The sequence below is a fragment of the Micromys minutus genome (assembly GCF_963924665.1).
Source record: "Micromys minutus genome assembly, chromosome: 2".
Lineage (NCBI taxonomy): Eukaryota > Metazoa > Chordata > Mammalia > Rodentia > Muridae > Micromys > Micromys minutus.
The window spans coordinates 99397858-99416893 of record NC_137971.1 but is presented as its reverse complement, the minus strand read 5'-3'; the positions used below and the strand labels follow the sequence as shown (position 1 = coordinate 99416893).

General features: G+C 35.7%; 1 protein-coding gene across 1 annotated transcript; it reads right to left on the bottom strand.

Annotated features, from left to right (window-relative positions):
• Positions 1–15578: 15578 nt before the first annotated feature.
• On the bottom strand, positions 15579–15887 carry LOC308417868 (large ribosomal subunit protein eL39-like). The gene has a single exon (XM_080913173.1). It carries the CDS (start codon positions 15862–15864, stop codon positions 15709–15711), a length of 156 nt encoding a protein of 51 aa, XP_080769299.1. The 5' UTR covers positions 15865–15887; the 3' UTR covers positions 15579–15708.
• Between the last annotated feature and the right edge of the window lie 3149 nt (positions 15888–19036).

The window sequence follows — 19036 nt, the reverse complement described above, 5'->3', positions numbered from 1 at the left end:
GCTTGGCTTTTTTTTTTTTTTTTTTTTTTTTTTAAGGTTTGATACTCTGCATTAAGGTCTTACTAGTTACAATGAGCAAAAAGTACATGTAAAACAGGGTGTAACCCGGAATTAGTCTACGTTTTTTTTGGTGTGTAAAGATTGAGCATGACTTTTTTTTTTCTTTTTTTTTCTTTTTTTCATGGACTTCACACAGTCTGTGAGTTGTTTCTGGGGCAGTCCGAGCCTCTGGGGTTAGCATCCCACTTTCAGTGACTGCATATTATGTCTGTTCTTTTGTGACTGGGTTATCTCACTCAGGATGATATTCTCTAGATGCAAACATTTTCTTAAGAAACTGGTTAAGTCATTGTTTCTGATGGCTGAGTAGTACTTCATTGTGTAAATATACCACAATTTTTTATCCATTCATCTACTGAAGGCAATTGTGCTGAAAACTGCATGGTACTGGTACGGAAATAGGCACGTGGATCAATGGAATAGAACAGAAGATCTAGAAATGAGCCCTCACGTATATGGTCACCTGATTTTTGACAAAGGAGCCGTAAATATTCAATGGAAAAAGGACAGCCTATTCAACAAACGGTGCTGGTCCAAGTGGCACTCAGCATGCAAAAGAATGAAAATAGACCCTTTCTTATCTCCTTGTACAAAGCTCAAATGTAAGTGGATCAAAGATCTCCACATTAAACCAGATAAACTGAAACTATTAGATGAGAAAGTAGGGAAAATCTTAGAACACATAGGCACAGGAGAAAATTTTCTGAACAAAACACCAATGGCTCTAGCTCTAAGGTCAAAGATTAACAAATGGGACTTAATGAGATTGCAAAGTTTCTGTAAGGCTAAAGACATCGTCAAGAAAACAAAACGGCAACCAACAGAATGGGAAAAGATCTTTACCAACTCCACATCAGATAGAGGCCTAATATCCAAGGTATACAAAAAACTCAAAAAGCTAGACACCTGAGAATCAAACGACCCTATTAAAAAATGGGGTACAGAGCTAAACAAAACGTTCTCAATTGAGGAATATGGAATGGCTCAGAAACATCTAAGGAAGTGCTCAATATCCTTAGTCATCAGGGAAATGCAAATCAAAACAACCCTGAGATTCCACCTCACACCAGATTGGCCAAGATCCAAAACTCAGATGACAGCAGATGCTGGCGAGGTTGTGGAGAAAGAGGAACACTTCTCCACTGTCGGTGGGGTTGTAAACTGATACAACCACTCTGGAAATCAGTCTGGCGATTCCTCAGAAACTTGGACATAGTACTACCTGAAGATCCAGCTATTCCACTTCTGGGCATATACTTCAGGGACACTCCAATATACAACAAAGATACATGCACCACAATGTTCATACCAGATCTATTTATAATAGCCAGAAGCTGGAAAGAACCCAGATGTCCTTCAGTAGATGAATGGATACAAAAATTGTCAAATCTGTTTATGTAAAAACTATAGATTCCTTTGTAGATAGTAGAACTTTTAATATCACACCATATGGGAAATTTAGAAGACACCTATTATTTTATTTTTTGGTTGTTTCTTTTTATTATGCATTGATTTCACAGAAATTAAGAAATGTAGGGATCCACCCCATCTGCAGACACCAAACCCAGAGACTATTGCTGATGCCAAGAAGCACATGCTAACAGGAGCCTGGTATAGCTGTCTCCTGAGAGGTTCCACCAGAGTCTGACCAATACAGATATGAATGCATGCAGCCAAACATTGGACTGAGCACAGAGACCCCAAAGGTGAAATTAGGGAAAGGACTGGTGGAGCTCAAGAGGTTAGTGACCTCATAAGAGAAATAACAATATCAACCAACATGACACCCCAAAACTCTCACAGACTAAACTATTGACCAGTATACATATGGGGAGACCTATAGTTCCACCTTTACTTTGTTGTGAATCACTGGAAGGGGAGATTCTTGGTCCCATGGAGGCTTGATGACCCAGGGTAAGGGAATACTAGCACACTGAGGCAGTAGTGGATGGGTGGATGGTGGAGCATTCTCACAGAGGTAGGGAACAGGAAAAGGGAAAGAAATAGGGAGTTTTGGATGAGGAAAATGGGTAGGGGTATAACATTTGAAATGTCAATAAATAAAATAACCAATAAAAATGAAAAAAAGGAATTAAAACATGTACACATGAGAATTATTTAATATCCAAGTCATTCATTGAATACTATAGGCAAAATATATACCTATGAATAGACTATTAAGAACATTTCAGCAGTGAAGCACACTAATAAATTCAGGGTAAGGAAAAGTCATTTTTAGTTATAAAACACTTGGTGACTGCTCGATGGATAGGAATGGAAAGAGAAAATTGATAAGGATAGGAAGAAGATAAGAGAGGGTAGAGAAAAAATATTAATCAGAATACTGTATACACGGGTATGTATGACTCTCCCCCAAGGCAGCAAGATAAATTATGAAATTTAAAATATTCATATACATAGCCAGAGATTTGTTTTCTAGTCAGTTCTAAACCCAGGAAACTTGAAGAAGGTTAACTGTAACTCGTGGTGTTTAAGAAACAGAAGCACCAACCTTAGACAACTGCCTTTAAAAATAACATGTTGAATTTATACTGTTTGTCTTGAAGATGAAAACAGAATTGAGACAATGTCTCTCTACACAGCCTAGCCTTTCTGAGTCTACCTCTCAATGGCTCATGCTAATAAATGCACAGAAATAAAGTGAAGTCCAAATAGAACCTTCTTCTTCTTCTTCTTCTTCTTCTTCTTCTTCTTCTTCTTCTTCTTCTTCTTCTTCTTCTTCTTCTTCTTCTTCTTCTTCTTCTTCTTCTTCTTCTTCTTCTTCTTCTTCTCCTTCTTTTCTCCTCCTTCTCCTCCTCCTTGTCCACTTCCTCCTCCTCTTTCTCCTCCTCCTACTTCCCTCTCCCTCTTTTTCTAAATTGACAGTAGATTAATCTATTACACAATATATCCTATTACACAATATATCCCAACCACAGTTTCATCACTCCACTACTCCAAGATCCCTCCGACCTGCTCTCTTCTATAGATTCACTATTTCTCCATTTTCTCTTCAGCAAATAGCATGATTCCAAGAGAGGAAAACTAAACAGGACAAATCAAGCTATGTTATGAAAAGGTATAAGCCTCTATATTAAGGCTGGACAAGAGAACCTATTAGGAGGAAAAGAACCCCAATGTCAACAAACAGGGTTCAAGGTACATCCACTCTCACTGTTGAGAGTCTCAGAAAACCATGATTACAGCAACAACATGGACACGGAGGGACTGGTGGAAACCTATGCAGGACCTATGCTTACTCTTTCGTTCTCTGTGATTCCATGTGAGTCTTTCTTAGTTGACTTGGTGGTCAATGTTTTCTTGGTGTTCTTTATTCTCTCTGACTCCAATTATCTTTCCTCCCCTCTCCCATGGTCTTCACTGATCTTTTAGGGCAGGGAACCAATGGAGATATCTGGCTTTTTCTCTTCATAATGTCCTACTGAACCTGCTTAGATGGGGCATTTCTTTCTTTTTTTCTCATTTTTGTTAGATACTCTGTATTTACATTTGAGATGCTATCCCTTTACCCTGCCCCACTTCCACCCCTGCTCCTATACTTCCTTCACAAACGTTCACTCCCTCTTAATCACCCTCTCTGCCCCATTGTCTTGGCATTTCCCTTGGTATTGGTAAAACACAACTCACATTGATGCCAGACACTCGTATCTTCAGCTACATATGAAATTGGATCAATAAGTCTCTTAATGTATGCTCGAAGGTTGATGTTTTAATTCATGGGAGTTTTGAATGGTTTGGTTGGTTGATAATGTAGTTTTTCCCATGAAATTGCAACCCCTTTCAGCTCCTTCAGTCCTTTCTTTAGTACTCTCATTGGGGTCCCTGTGTTCAGTCTAATGGTTAGCTGCAAGCATGCTCAGCTGTATTTATATGACTCTGACATAGTCCCTGAGGAGGCATATCTATCTCATTCCTGACAGTAAGTACTTCTTGGGATCAGCTATAGTGCTTAGAGTTGGTGACTGCATATGTGGTGAATCCCCAGGTGAGGCAGCTTTTGAATGATCTTTTCTTCAATCCCTGATTCTTTATATGACCTTGAATTTCCTCCCATGAGGGTTTTGTTCTCCCTTCTAAGAATGACTGAGACATCCCCATTTTGGACTTTCTTCGTTTTGAGTTTCATAACATCTGTGAATTGTTTCTTGGGTATTCAGAGCTTTCTGGAGCTACTATAACAGCAGATTCTTAATACAGGAGTAGCATATTGGAGAATAATAATGGCATGAATGTGGTAAGAAATTAAAGGTACAGGATAGGTGAGATGAGAAAAATCAAATGATTTATGTGAAACTTCTTAATAGCAACACATTGGATTGTTTCCACTTTTTCAACTTTACTAATAATTCTGTTACAAATGTTTATGTTTACATATATGTCCCTATGTGTATAAATATTTGTTGCTATTCTGTGAGGGTAAAATATAATATTATGTAATTTTATATTAAAGAGTATCACTAAACATATGGATATGCTTTTTAGTGAAATACGTTAAATGCTTATCCATTGTTTAAAAATAAGAATTTTCATTTCAAAATTGTTTGAGATTTACACTTTTGCCTAACTTTAAAAAAATAATTGCACACATCCTAGCTACAAGTATGTATGCATGTACAACAATCATATAAAACATTTTAAACACTAAATATACAATTAGGAGATATTAAATGTTTGAAGTTAGGATTGAATGCTCCATACATACAAATGGAAACATTTGTAAGAAATATAAACATTAAAATAATGGAAAAGAGCCCATCAAAATTAGCTTTGTAATAGCCTTTTCCCATTGCAGAACAATCTCCAGAAAGAAATGTGCCTGAAATTTTTTTCATACTTTGTAGTATGAAAAACACAACACATATTCAGTTTTCATCTTGGCTGAATTCTGTTGTAGGATAATGTCTACTTCTGTTTCCCAACACATTTCTGTTGTTTGAGTAACATGTTTCATGCTACTTTGTTATGGTGAGGTGGACAAATAGTATCATATGAAACCACACTTAAAGATCATGTATATTGTAACCCAGAAGAAGCCAACCTTTCAAACCACTTTTCTCCAAGCCTCGGTGAAGAGTACAAATTAGCTATGGGATATATAAATAAATCAAGCACACTCAAATAACCACATAGTCACTCTATTAGTTGACTTGAAGGGAGGGCTGCCTTCTCTTTGTAAAATATTTCTGCTTTCACAAGGACACCTGAGAAGAGGGATTGTATAATTTGGACTTTGGCAGATGCTGTCAAGCCCCATCACACAGAGACATTTTTAATGAAAGACATATTCTCACAGCTCATGCATGATGTTAGACTCTAGCCTTCAGCTCTCAACTTCTAGTTATTGCTTGCCCTTACTCACAGGCCTGTCTTGCACAAGGTCAAGCTATTTCTTGAAATGTTTCACAGTAAGTAACTGACCTATCCTCTTCAGGAGCATAAAGATTGTTGTCACTCCTCCTTACCTTCAAGCATTTAAAAAATCATATCTAGATCCTTCCATAGGATAGGAATACATACATCGAGATAATTTTTACTTTTAAGTTTTCAGACATTTTAAGCATTGTTACTTGTTAAAAATATCATATAATTTATTTAAATTTTTGTTTCAGTAGAATCCTTGTGATGGATTTCTTTCTGTCCCCAGGGAGAGTAAAACTTGCATCCCACTGAAATTTGTCCCTAGCAGATTACTTTGTGTGACAGAGGACAATCAGCTTATCTCAGCTATTTTTCTAGTTATGTTTAACAGGGGTAATTATGTTTAGCTGTGTTTTCTCTGCTTTATATTAAGAAATTAATATCAGAAGAACATGAAACACAGTACTTATCATAAAATTGTCTCCTATCAAAAAGAGTATGAGAAATATTTCAAAATAAAATGGATTCTAGGTTCCTTAATAAACAAATACAAATGGACTGAAGGGACAAATTTTCTTTTATTTTATTTTCTTAAATTAACTCCCATACATGGAATACTTCTATATGCTAGATGTATAATTATGTACAAGATAATCCTTGGATGCTCTTGTATAAACTTACCTCCAAGTGGGTTATTACAATCAAGTATGAAGTCAAACTAAGAAGAAAATGGGATAAAGCAAAATAGTTTTCTTTCTTTCTTTATGGTTGTTTCTTTAAAAAGTGGTATTGAGACAAATAAATCAACGATGATTCTGGATGACCATGAAAGCAGCATTGGCTCTATGCATGAAGCTCATATATTAAGCAAGAGTGTATATTCTAACCCTCATTCAAAATATTGCTGATCTTAAAAACAGACTCCAATGAAAATACTTACTGTCCTCCACCATGGCAGATAATTTTCATGATTCTAATAATGAATAAGGGATTTCTAGAGCATAGATTTAGAAATGGCTCCAGTGGCATAGTAATTGCTTCAAATTGAGGGGAGAAACCATTCTTCTCTAAGACGCTTCCCATTGAAGAAAACATAACTTTGTGTGACAGTAATGTATACTTAGAACGCATAGACCCATCTTCATTGAAACCAATCACTTTCAGTGAAATGGGCAACACACACATCATGAATGATTCATTCTTGTGTTTCGCTATGGACAAAGACTAACCTGTGCCTGCCTTCTTTGTTGGTGTGGTAGAAAGAAATGCTTTGAGGTCTGGTATACAGCGCCATAACTATGATGACAGGAAAACTTGTACTGCCACTGATTTGTAATGGAAACATACTCATTGGTATTTCCTTGTAACATTAGTACTGATATATTCTGTGATCCATCACCCAAAGTCAAATGGAAAAGTGAAACACTAACAAGGGAAAGGTGAGTGGGGGAGATACTTTGTCAGATGCTTGAAAATAACACACATGGTACAAAAAGAGGCAACAGAATTCAATATAAACAAAAGGGGAATTGAAGGTCAGAATAGTTAATATGCACTGAGTCCTTGCCCTGCTGTAAATTTTCCTCTTTACTAATTATGATTTTCAGATAAAGAGCCTGAGGCTCAGAGGCTACATCTTGTTCATATAAGTTCACCTAGCAAGTAAAGAACAACTAGAACTTCAGCACAGATCTATCATATGAAAGCTTGATTTCCATATGAATTCTAAGTTTTTGATAAAACTCATTATTAATAAAAGAAAGAATACAATCCTTTTACAGATAACGCTGAGGCAAGTTCTTGCTGTAATGCAGATTGAATGACTATTACACCAGTACTCAGTTTTTCGTGTCTGCCACCACAAGAGGGGAGCCCTAACAAGACCAATTACATGCTTTAAAGAAACTAATGTTACTCTTCTGGGAAACAAGGGCTTCCAATTGCTCTAGACTCTTCTGCAAGCACACAGCTGTCTCTTGGTACATTGCTTGATTGCTGATGGAAAGTGCAGTTCAGCCCCCAATTTAAAAACTCTGAGATGATGTCTCCTGTGCCCTGAAATTCTGTTCCTGCCATTTCCTATAACTAAAACTACTGCCTTCAGTTCCTTGATTCTGCTCCTACAGCTCAGGGATTCCAGTTTTTCCTTCAGATTTCTGTTTCTCTAACCTACCAGCATGGAACACCTGATCCAATTAAATTATAGGTGGTTTTGGTTTTGTATTTGTTAGTTAGTTAGTTTGTTTGTTTTATAGAAAAAAGTATCATACATACATAGTCAATATGCATATAGATTTTTTATATTTAGTTGATCTTAATAAATGCAAGTGAAGAGACTATATATGTTGGGTTCATAAAATTTTGAATTGTGTATGTGTGTGAGTGTAAGTGTGTGTGTGTGTGTGTGTGTGTGTGTGTGTGTGTATGTCTGACTGCATACACTAAAGAATCTGAGCACAGTAACCATGGATAGATACCACTAAAGGGTGTAGGATCCCTTAGAGCTGGAGGTACATTAAGCCCCGAGCCATCTGTCAAGTGCTCTGGGGAGTTAATCCAGATTGTCTTCAAAAGCAGCCATTCCTGTGGATTGTGAGCCATCTCCTCAGCCCGTTTGTGTTATGTTTACATTTATCATTAGATCCCTAGATGTGACTTTCCTAAGGTGTGAGTGAGCGGGTGAAGTACATCTGGGAAACTCCTTACCATGGGGAAGCGATGTCACTTCCCTTCTATTAGTAGCACACTCTTTTAGACATGAAGAACACTAGTAATAGATTTGGGGCATGCTCAGGTTTGAAAACTATCTCTGCCACTAAATGATTGACTTTGAATCAATAATGTAATCAATTGGAAATTTAATTCTTTACAAAAACAGCTATAAATTTACATCTGGTAGGATTGTTGCAATAAAAACTGAGATCCAGGGCATGATACACAATGTGTATTGCAGACTGTTAAGGGGCAGGCTTGTCATAAATAAGGTCAGTGGATATTTAAATATTTTAGTAGGCAGGGCACTTGTTGCCCCAAGAGCAAGAACCAGCTTTCAGGAGTCAATCTGACATGAATTAATCAAAATCAAGGGTTTTACATGATGCTTGGAGTAATTCGGAACTGAAAATTAATTACTAACTTAATCACTGCCTCTGTTCGATTTTGTTAGTTGACAGGGTTTAGAATTATTTTAATTCTGGTTTTGTTTCATCATAATTGTTTGGAATATGCATCTTTTCCTTCTTTTGTTCAGTTAACAAACATTTAATATCTATCAAGCAGCAGGTACTCTACTTTTTCTGGGGAGTTACATAAAGCTGAGGTCTGCACAAACTCTACCATTCATCTTGCAGACTATTTCCCTATACAAACATTAAAATGGCATAATAACAATACACTGTGAATAATTAATTTTAGAAATCTTTTCAGATGTCATGGTAACCATGCAGCAGACTTTATGCAAACACCAATGGTGGAAATTTCCAAAAAAATGCACATATGTGATAAGATAAGAATAAAATGAAATGTGCTGGGCTAATGCCAAGTGGAAGGCAGGAATGTGGGTATGCACAAATACTCAAGGCTGACCAGAGATGGAAGATGAACTGGATTGAAGAAGGTTTTAGTTCCTCAGTAGGTCTTCCACATTGCCCTAAAGAAATATAGTAGCAGTAAATGTTCAGAAGAATATTAAAGTAACCACAAGAAAGGTGATGCTCACTTCACTAATGAATGCAGAGATGTAGAATCTCTCATAAAGACAAGAAGAACAGAGGTGTGGTATCTTCCACAAAGACAAGGAGAACAGAGGTGTGGTATCTCTCATAAAGACAAGGAGAACAGAGGTGTGGTATCTCTCATAAAGACAAGGAGAACAGAGGCGTGGCATCTCTCATAAAGACAAGGAGAACAGAGGCGTGGCATCTCTCATAAAGACAAGGAGAACAGAGGCGTGGAATCTCTCATAAAGACAAGGAGAACAGAGGTGTGGTATCTCCCATAAAGACAAGGAGAAGAGAGGTGTGGTATCTCTCATAAAGACAAGGAGAACAGAGGTGTGGTATCTCCCATAAAGACAAAGAGAACAGAGGTGTGGTATCTCTCATAAAGACAAGGAGAACAGAGGTGTGGTATCTCTCATAAGGACAAGGAGAACAGAGGCGTGGCATCTCTCATAAAGACAAGGAGAACAGAGGTGTGGAATCTCTCATAAAAACAAGGAGAACAGAGGTGTGGTATCTCTCATAAAGACAAGGAGAACAGAGGTGTGTTATCTCCCATAAAGACAGGGAGAGCAGAGGTGTGGTATCTCTCATAGGACTAGGAGAACAGAGGTGTGTTATATCTCATAAGGACAAGGAGAACAGGTGACACACTTCTGCCTACTGCTAAGCACCTAAGAATGCTGACTATCAACTTGTCTCAAACAATTATCTCTATATTGAATAACATACAAATCAACCTTTTTTCAAAAATTTTATTGGATATTCTCTGTATTTACATTTCAAATGCTATTTCCTTTCCCCTCACTGCTACCCCCTTTGCCTCCCTTTGCGTCCAAGGGGGTGCTCCCTCTCCCAAATACCCTCTCCCACCTCAGCTTCATGGAATTTCCCTATACTGGGAAAACTACAAATCGACCTTTAATTGTTAGTATGACCTACAAATTCTTAGATGGAAAAGGACTAGTTATTGTAAGGGCATGTGAGCAGAGCTCTTTGTGCTTGGAGAGCTTTGTGTACTTTATAGCACTTATGCTCATAATTCCATTTGAAAAAGATGGAAGAAGAGGAAGTCAAATATTCTGCCTAATTATGGATTCTTGTTGGGGATCTTAAACGTGACTAACCTTGGAAGCACCCTTAAAGCACAAGATTTTAATCCATAGGCAATCCTTCAGTATGGCTCTAACACACAATATACATCTTTCCCCTTCTTAGCTATAGTATTTTGTCTCTAAAGTGATTATTGAGGTAATGTCATATATTTGAAATTAAAGAGTACCCAACTGTAGTTTTATCAGACTAAACAGTTGCCATATACTGAAATTACAACAAAATTAGAAGAGCCATCCATTACTTTTTTATTTCTTTTTATATTTTTTCTCTTACAACTTTATTTTAAAAAGAGAGATACATGTAAAGATTTTTAAAAACATTTTGGCATAACACTATATGAATATATTTTTGTCAGTACTTAATTCTTTTAGAGGTTTGATAGTATGCTTTGAAATCTTACTAGTTACCATAAGCATAAAGTACATGTAGAAAAGAACGTAACATGGAAACAATCAAAGTTCTCTTGGTGTGTATAGATTAAACATAATAATTTTTGAATACCAAAAATTACCACAAGACTATATTCTTATCTCTTGGATTATTAATGATTTAAGGTCCAGGTGTATTACACTCTGAGAGGATGCTATACACTTATTCTTTTTCCTAAGAAAGACTAAGGCTTTCACTTTTTGGCCTTTGTTTTTCTTGAGCTTCATATGGCCTGTGAGTTGTTTCTGGGAGATTCAGAGCTTTCTGGGGCTAGTATCCAATTATCAGTGACTTCATATTGTGTATGTTCTTTTGTGACTAGGTTACCTCACTCAGGATGATATTCTCTAGATGCAACCATTTTCCTAGAAATTTCATAAAATCATTGTTTCTAATAGCTGAGTAGTACTTCATTGTGTAAATATACCACAATTTTTGTATCCTTTCATCTACTGAACGACATCTGGGTTCTTTCCAGAATCTGGCTATTATAAATAGGGCTGAAATGAACATTGTGGTGCATGTGTATTTGTTGTATACTGGAGTGTCTCTGGGGTATATGCCCAGAAGTGGAATAACTGGGTATTCAGGTTAGACTATGTCCGATTTTCTGAGGAACCACCAGACTGATTTCCAGAATGGTTGTACCAGCTTACAACCCTGCCAAGAGTGCAGGGGTAGAACCATCCATTATTAAGTTTTACTCCATTTTCTACTGTCACTTTTGATCATTTCCCTTGTCCATCTTAAAAGAACTGAAAAATCAGGTTGGCATCGTCATACCATACGCCTTTTTGTAACTGCATTGTTAGATTTAGTAAGGGACATTGTAAATTCTTTTCTTATATATAACAAAACATTAAGCACAAGGAATATGAACTTAAATCTTATTTTTCTGTATTTTGCTCCTAAACTGTGTCTCCCTTAGCACATCACACACCTGTTAATGAAGAAAAGGCTGTTAAAGCATTGTGTAAGAATTATTTGTTTAGCCTCTTCATGCAAAAGTGATGAAGAAGATTTATTAGGCAATGGAATGCATGAAAAACTGGGTGCAAATTTTCTTTCTCCTCAAATAGATTGGCAGTTAAAATATATTTTATACAACACAAACACAAAGTACTAAAAATGACAAAACAAAGTAATGAATTCAAAGTTGCTGTGTATTGAGGTATCCAAGTGTGTTTCCTGGATCCGAGGTCTTAGCTACACCCAGAATCACAATGTAAATGCTATCATTACTAAATCAGATCGTCTAGGAAAGGGGCCCACTGCACAGCTAACTTTCCAGTCTTCAGGTGATTTGATTTCAATTGAAGAGTTGGTATATTATATTAAAATTTTAAAATATAGCATTCCCTCTATCTCTTATAATGTTAGAAGTCACTTCTCTCCCATGTTTGCATTGAGATATTATCGAATGATCACAGTTATGATTTTGCCTTCAGATGTAATTATTGGGTGGTTATGGATGGATGGTTGTTAAGACTATAATGAAACCAGTTCTGCCTGTGGGAACCATGTGAAAGCTGGAGTAGTGTCTTGGAGTATGAACAACTGCAGCTGTCCAGATAGCGCTCTGTTTTTATGTAGTCTTTCTCTGGTGGCATCTCCAGGGTATGTAGACTAGTTATGTTAGAATAGCATGTACAAGGGTAGATTTCAATGTGAATTATGTATTTTTCTGCAATTGAGAGGGAGGAGAGACTTAAATAAGACTAAGAACCCACTGGCATTTAGAATTTTGATCTTTCTCCCCAGCTAATAGAAAAGTACAGAGTATATACCACCTGATAACAGAATAAACAAATATTTAGAAAATATATTAGAATAAATTGTTTTGACCATCATTAAAAATATATTGTTGTGTTATGAAATGTATTTCTGATTTTTCACTGAAATTGTAAAGGTAATGTTTGGTTAACAAGCCTGCCCCAAATGTCACTTGAACTAAAATGGTTAAAATAGATCTTTAACTCAGAATTTGGCAATCTTTGTCATAGGGTTAAAGTTTCGATGTTTTTACTCTTAGCCAACATTAACTTGGAGACAATTTTATGTAAATTGTCACTTCATATATTCAAATGACTATTTTAAGACCAAGAATTATCATTATCACTGTACAATTTATTTATTGCTGTATGTGTGGTAAATCTATATTTTAATGAGGCTTTAAATATGCATTTCTTTATATGCACATGTATGGAAGCCTGAGGTCAATACCAAATATTTTCTCTGTAATTTCAACATTTTTTTATTTAGTAACAAAGTAATTGGGCATAAAATTGTTTTCAAATATAAGATATGAAAAGATTTGTCTTGGGGAAGAATGATATTTTTTTTTGTCCTTTAAGATATGATGGAGGTTGAAACTGATGGTTAAACAATTTGAATAGACCAACTTCTTCCCAAGGGGCATTGTGTAATAATAGAGGCTATATGGAAATATATGAGAAGCCTAAAGGGAATATCTTTTCTATGAAGCAAGTATCACTGATACAACAGCTGGGCAGTTTTGGCAAACAATGCAGAACTTCCTACAATAACAAATATTCAAAGGCAGTTGCATGCATAATCAATTCTAGTTTAAGATTTCACAGTGATTTATTAAAATACATTTACAGTGGATGGAAATGGGACACCCATTATTTGCCTCAAATCTGGAGCATCAGAAATTAGGGAAGTCGTGTTCACAGTGGTGTCTAACTGAGAAGACAGAAGAGAAGCAAAGCTGTCTGTAGTATGTGCTGATCTCTTTACAACATTCCAGGTGGCCTGACACAAATCCATCTAAAAGATTTCTGCCTCTCCGATGACAAATTCAACTTCAAGGGACCATGTTTCACATAGCTGAGCATTGATATTAGATGCTTCGTGTCCCAGACAGGTTAAAAAACTCCTTCCAAGCCTTTGAAAGACTATCTCCAAAATGACTTCCCTGACACTTAGAATATCCTTAAATATAGTGTATTCACTGTTTTCTTCTGTATTCATAGTTCCTCCCTGTGTAAATGTAGTTTACTACATGAAAATTACTTTCATTTCTTATGTATTTTATACAAATTCATATTGATATTCTGAGTCTTATCCATCTGTTCTGGATATCAGAGTTGCATAATTGCCTCAAGGTCAACTTCACATGTCAGAGATGGTATTTTGCTAACACTGAATCCCAAAATAAACAGATTAACCAGCAAGGTAGGCCATTGCTATAGTACCAGGCTCTCTGTGAAACAGATTATGTAAAAAAACGCATTACTTCTCCAAAATACAGTGCATTTCTTAGTATTTTTCCTATGGTTTATAGACAGGAAAATGAAATTTTGAAAGGCTATGTAACAGTAAAGTTACAGTCTGTATGAATCTTGTTTTCTGTTGACATAAGGAGAGGTCTTACATAACATGGTTTATACATCATATGATAATTGACCTCCAACTGTGAACACAGACCTTCACTTACTAGCAGAAATAAAATCCTCAGCAAGAAGCTGGTTCCAGTTCTGTTTTCCACCTATAATTCTTTGTAGTGCTGGATTTGTGGTCATATACCGGTTTTGTCTTTTTGATAATGTTTTTGGTTTTTTCAATTTCATGAGGTCCCATTTTTTAGTTCTTGTCTTAGAGAATAAGCCATTGGTCAGCATACAGATGAATGCAAATCGATTCCTTCTTATCTTCTTGTACAAAGCTCAAGTCCAAGTGGATCAAAGACCTCCACATAAAACCAGGTACACTGAAACTGATAGAACAGAAAGAGGGGAAGAGCTGAGAACACATTGACATAGGCGAAAATTTTCTGAACAGTCTATGTCTTCATATTGGGGAACTGAGTCCTTTGATGTTAAGAGATATTAAGGAATAGTGATTGCTTTTTATTGTTTTTTTGTTGTTAGAGGTAGAATTTTTTGTGGTTTTTGTGGTTTTGTTCTTTGGGATTCATTGCAAGGACATAATTTTTCTGCTTTTCCTAGGGTGTAGTTTTCCTGCTTTTGGTGGAATTTTCCATTTATTGTCCTTTGTAAGACTGGATTTCTGTACAGTATTTGTAAATTTGGTGTTGTTCTGGAATATATTAATTTTTCCATCTAAATAACTGAAAGTTTTTTGGACATAAAAACCTGGGCTGGCATTTGTGTTCTCTTAGGTTCTGTATGGTATCAGTCTCAGATCTTCCAGCTTTCATAGTTTCTGTTGAGAAGTCTGGTGTTATTCTGATCTGTCTGCCTTTTTCTGTTACTCATCCTTTATTTCCCCCCCTTTTTAAAGTATACTTTCTTCATTTTGAACACTTATTTTTTGAAATACTATGTGTCAGGAGGAATTTTTTTTTCTGGTCCAATCTATTTGCAGTTCTGTGGGCTTCTTGTATGTTCACAGTTATCTCTTTCTTTAGGTTAGGGAAATTTTATTATATAATTTTGTTGAAGATATTTACTGGGTCTTTTAGTTGGGAGTCTTCACTCTCTTCTACACTTATTATCCTTAGGTTTGGTCTTCTCATTGTGTCCTAGATTTCCAGGATGTTTTGGGTTAGAATCTTTTTGAGTTTTGCATTTTTCTCTGACTGTTGTGTCAATGATTTTAAAGGTATCTTTCTGCACGTGAGATTCTATCTTTCATCTCTTGTATTCTGTTGGTAATGCTTTTTCTATATGACTCCTGACCTCTAGGTTTTCTATCTCCAGGGTTGTCTACCTTTGTGTTTCCTTTTTTGTTTCCATTTCTGTTTTTAGGTCTACGATGGTTCTTTTCAATTCCTTCACCTGTTTGCTTGTGTCTTTCTGTATTTTTCTAAAGGCTTGTACTTGTTTTTCTGTGTTCTCCAGTATTACTAAGGGAGGTATTCATTTAGTTTTTTTTTTCCAGCTTGGAAGGTTCATAATTTTATTACTGGACAAACATCCCAATTTAGACACGAATAATTCTTTAGGTTAAAATCCATCTGGTAGGACTGATTGATGACCACAGTTTAGCATAAGCCCTCAGTCCTGCCATGTGTGACTCCTCACAGGCCCAGCTTCGTTCTCCTCCAGTGTCTTCTCTTAGAGTTGTACCTGATTTTGTTACCAGTTTTCATCCAAATCCATTGGGGAATAGGACGATTTTGCTTTTGTTTCTTGGCCAGGAATAACTTGATTCTGAAAGTCATGTGGGACAACATGGCGAGAGGTTGTGTCAGGTGTAGCGCACACGATGGCAGAGGAAAGAGCTCATTTATTTTTTAAATTTAGTGGATGCTTTTTATAACCTTGACCAGCTGTCATATCAATTGAAATGATTCCTCAATCTTAACATTGACATTGGAACAAAATCTGTGTGAATGGGAATTGGAATTTCTATAATGCTTGCCAAGGAAAATTTAGGCCTCACATTACATTTATATGTCACCTCAAGAACTAGATTTTTCATTCTTAATGTATGATATGCCAAATATTATATAGTACATATTTTATTAAAATACACTCTTAATTATGAAGTTCAATCTTAGTTATACTTGAAACATTTTGTTATCTAAATATAACAAGGACTCTGTGCCTATGTTTGATAAGGTAAATCTGAATAAAACTACAATATTTTTATGGTTGGGAAATGATCACTTATTTTTTCTTCAGTTTGTACTGAGCACCATGAATTTCAGAAAATTTTAGAAATTTGTACATATGTGAATAGATGCATAGGTAAGTAGATAGATAGATAGATAGATAGATAGATAGGTAGGTAGGTAGGTAGGTAGGTAGGTAGATAGGTAGGTAGGTAGGTAGGTAGGTAGATAGATAGATACTAGATTGATAGTTAATAAACAGATGATATATTGATTGATAAATGTTAGATACATATATATGTAAATTTATTATTGATAGATGGATGATTGATTAAAATAGACGAGCGAGAAAGCGAAAGAGAGAGAAAGAAGATGATGAGGGACCGATAGAAGTACATTAAGATATGTAGATAGATATATACCACATTATTTCTATAATCCATGATGAAAAATGTTAATAAAGTCAGAGTGACAGACAGTAAAAATACCTGCAAATGGAAAAAAAATCAATGAATAAAAATCTCCATTGTCTAAGCAGATACTGTGGATAAGCACATGACTATAATCTTCGATGAGTTTTTCACATCAAGAAGCACATGTATGGAAGACACACAAACTTTTGGTAATTAGTGGACTTATTCTACTTCATATGGCTGAGAAATGACAAAAGTCAGGTAGATTGTTTTGATTCATGTGATAGCTTGAGTTCTGATCTATTTGATTCTACTAAAATGAGATAGACTTAATCAAGTTTTATAAGAGGTAGCATGCATTACAATACTTGTACAGGAATGGAGTAAGCAAATATACTGTGGTACCAATGCAGAAATAATATGGGTCTCTTAAGTACATACCACTGCTGTGGAACAAGGCACATGGCTGAAAGTATGCAGAATGATGGACAGAATAACAGATAATGTGAGGTTTCAGCCTTTTCCTAAAAGATCTGGCCAATTATTACACCTTTAGAAAGAAGGGAACATATCTATTTAACCACAAATCAGGGGCTTTACAAAATTGCAGATACCTTAATATTCTAATAGACACAAACCAATGTGAAAACTATAAATAAAGATAGTAACAACTGTACAAATAATCAGTGAACATTTGCTGTAAGCTAGAAGTCACTGCATCATTTAAGAAATGTATTAAGTTCTTTCTCAAGATCCATGTTCAAAGCACAATTTTGTAACATTTAACTGACTTGTGCAAGTGTGTCATGTGCTAAAGTATCACTCAAGTGATAACACTCACATGTTCTAAAATTGAGATGGGTTTTGCATGTCAGGAGTTAAGAAAGGAAAGGCTTTATGGTAGCAGGAAGCCAGAAACTAAATGCACACATACTTTCTCTGTCTCTGTCTTTGTCTCTGTCTCTGTTTCTGTCTCTGTCTCTCTCCCCCCCCCCTCCTGAAAGCATTGTTTACACAATCTTATTCAGTGTAAAAACTTTGTAGAAAGCGTTGTCTTTTAGATTTTTGTGCGTACCAAGTATGAGAAAATAATAGATGTTATTGTCATCCTGTCAAACTGAGGAGCCCAGAACCATTCACAGTAGGCACAGCTTGTCTGGTTAGTACAATGCCCTTAAGAAGATAGTGGCGCTCAGCAAAATAATTCACACAAGGAGCTGCCTCCACAAACAAAAAGGAAACTGGTGCATAACATGTTACGTTTTGTTTTACATGTACTTTATGCTCATTGAAACTAGTAAGATTTCAATGCACACTATCAAACCTTAAAAAAAATCAAGTTCTGACAAATATATATTCATATACTTTTATGCCAAAATGCTTTTAAAATCTGTACATTTATCTCTGTTTTTAAAAATGAGGTTGTTTAGTTAATAAAAGGAAACTGGTAGAGCATTATAAGTAATTTATGGGTAGAGTGTATTTTTGCACACAATTTACCACTTGTTAGTGATATAAAACTGTAATATGTCCAATTTGTTGATAAAGACTGAGATATAAAGAAGGTCATCACAATTGAAAGGTCAGCTAATGTTAAGTATTAACTACCTAATTAGAATTCTAACAGTTGAATGGAAATTTAAACTCTCACTTAGTCTAAGAATGAATTATTTTCCACTTATTCATTATTTTCATATATATATATATATCTCTACACACACATATATATATATATATATATATATATATATATATATATATACATATACATATATAAGAATTCCTCTATCATTCCTACTTGTTGGTGAACAACTATAATTCCTTCCATTGTATGAATTACAATGTCAGTCTTTGAGAGACATGATCTCTGCATTCAACCTTAATTTTTTTGTATCACACTTAATTGCAGGAGCCCCAGATGTGTCCAGGCCAGATTATACAAAATCAGTGTAAGACTTTGCAAAGTAACTTCTCCTTCTTCATTTATGAAGATTATGAACATTATACTCCATTTGTCAGGCATGGGTGGCAACCTCATCTATATACTATACGGAGCAATCTCTATGGTCTCCAAGTACTTCCCTGCCTATTAATTTGTTAATTATGGACCATGCATATTCTGGATTAAGGAAACAATGGAGGATATGCCAATGTTTCAGAAAGGTGGGCTTCATCATGAAGGGAAAAAGTATAGTGGTGTGTGCCAGCCAGTCTGAAGTGTTTTATTAAAACTAAACTCAAAAGCAAGTTAATAAATTATATTGGGGCCGCTATAACAAGGCAAACTGTGTAATCCAAGACTTGATTAATATCTACACTGTGTATGAATATTACATGTGGTAGAATAGGAACACATAAAGAAGAAAAAAGAACGAAAG

Bases quoted from the DNA above. Each gene is read 5' to 3' on its own strand.
- LOC308417868 (XM_080913173.1), bottom strand. From the start codon at position 15,864: ATGTTGTCCCACATGACTTTCAGAATCAAGTTATTCCTGGCCAAGAAA.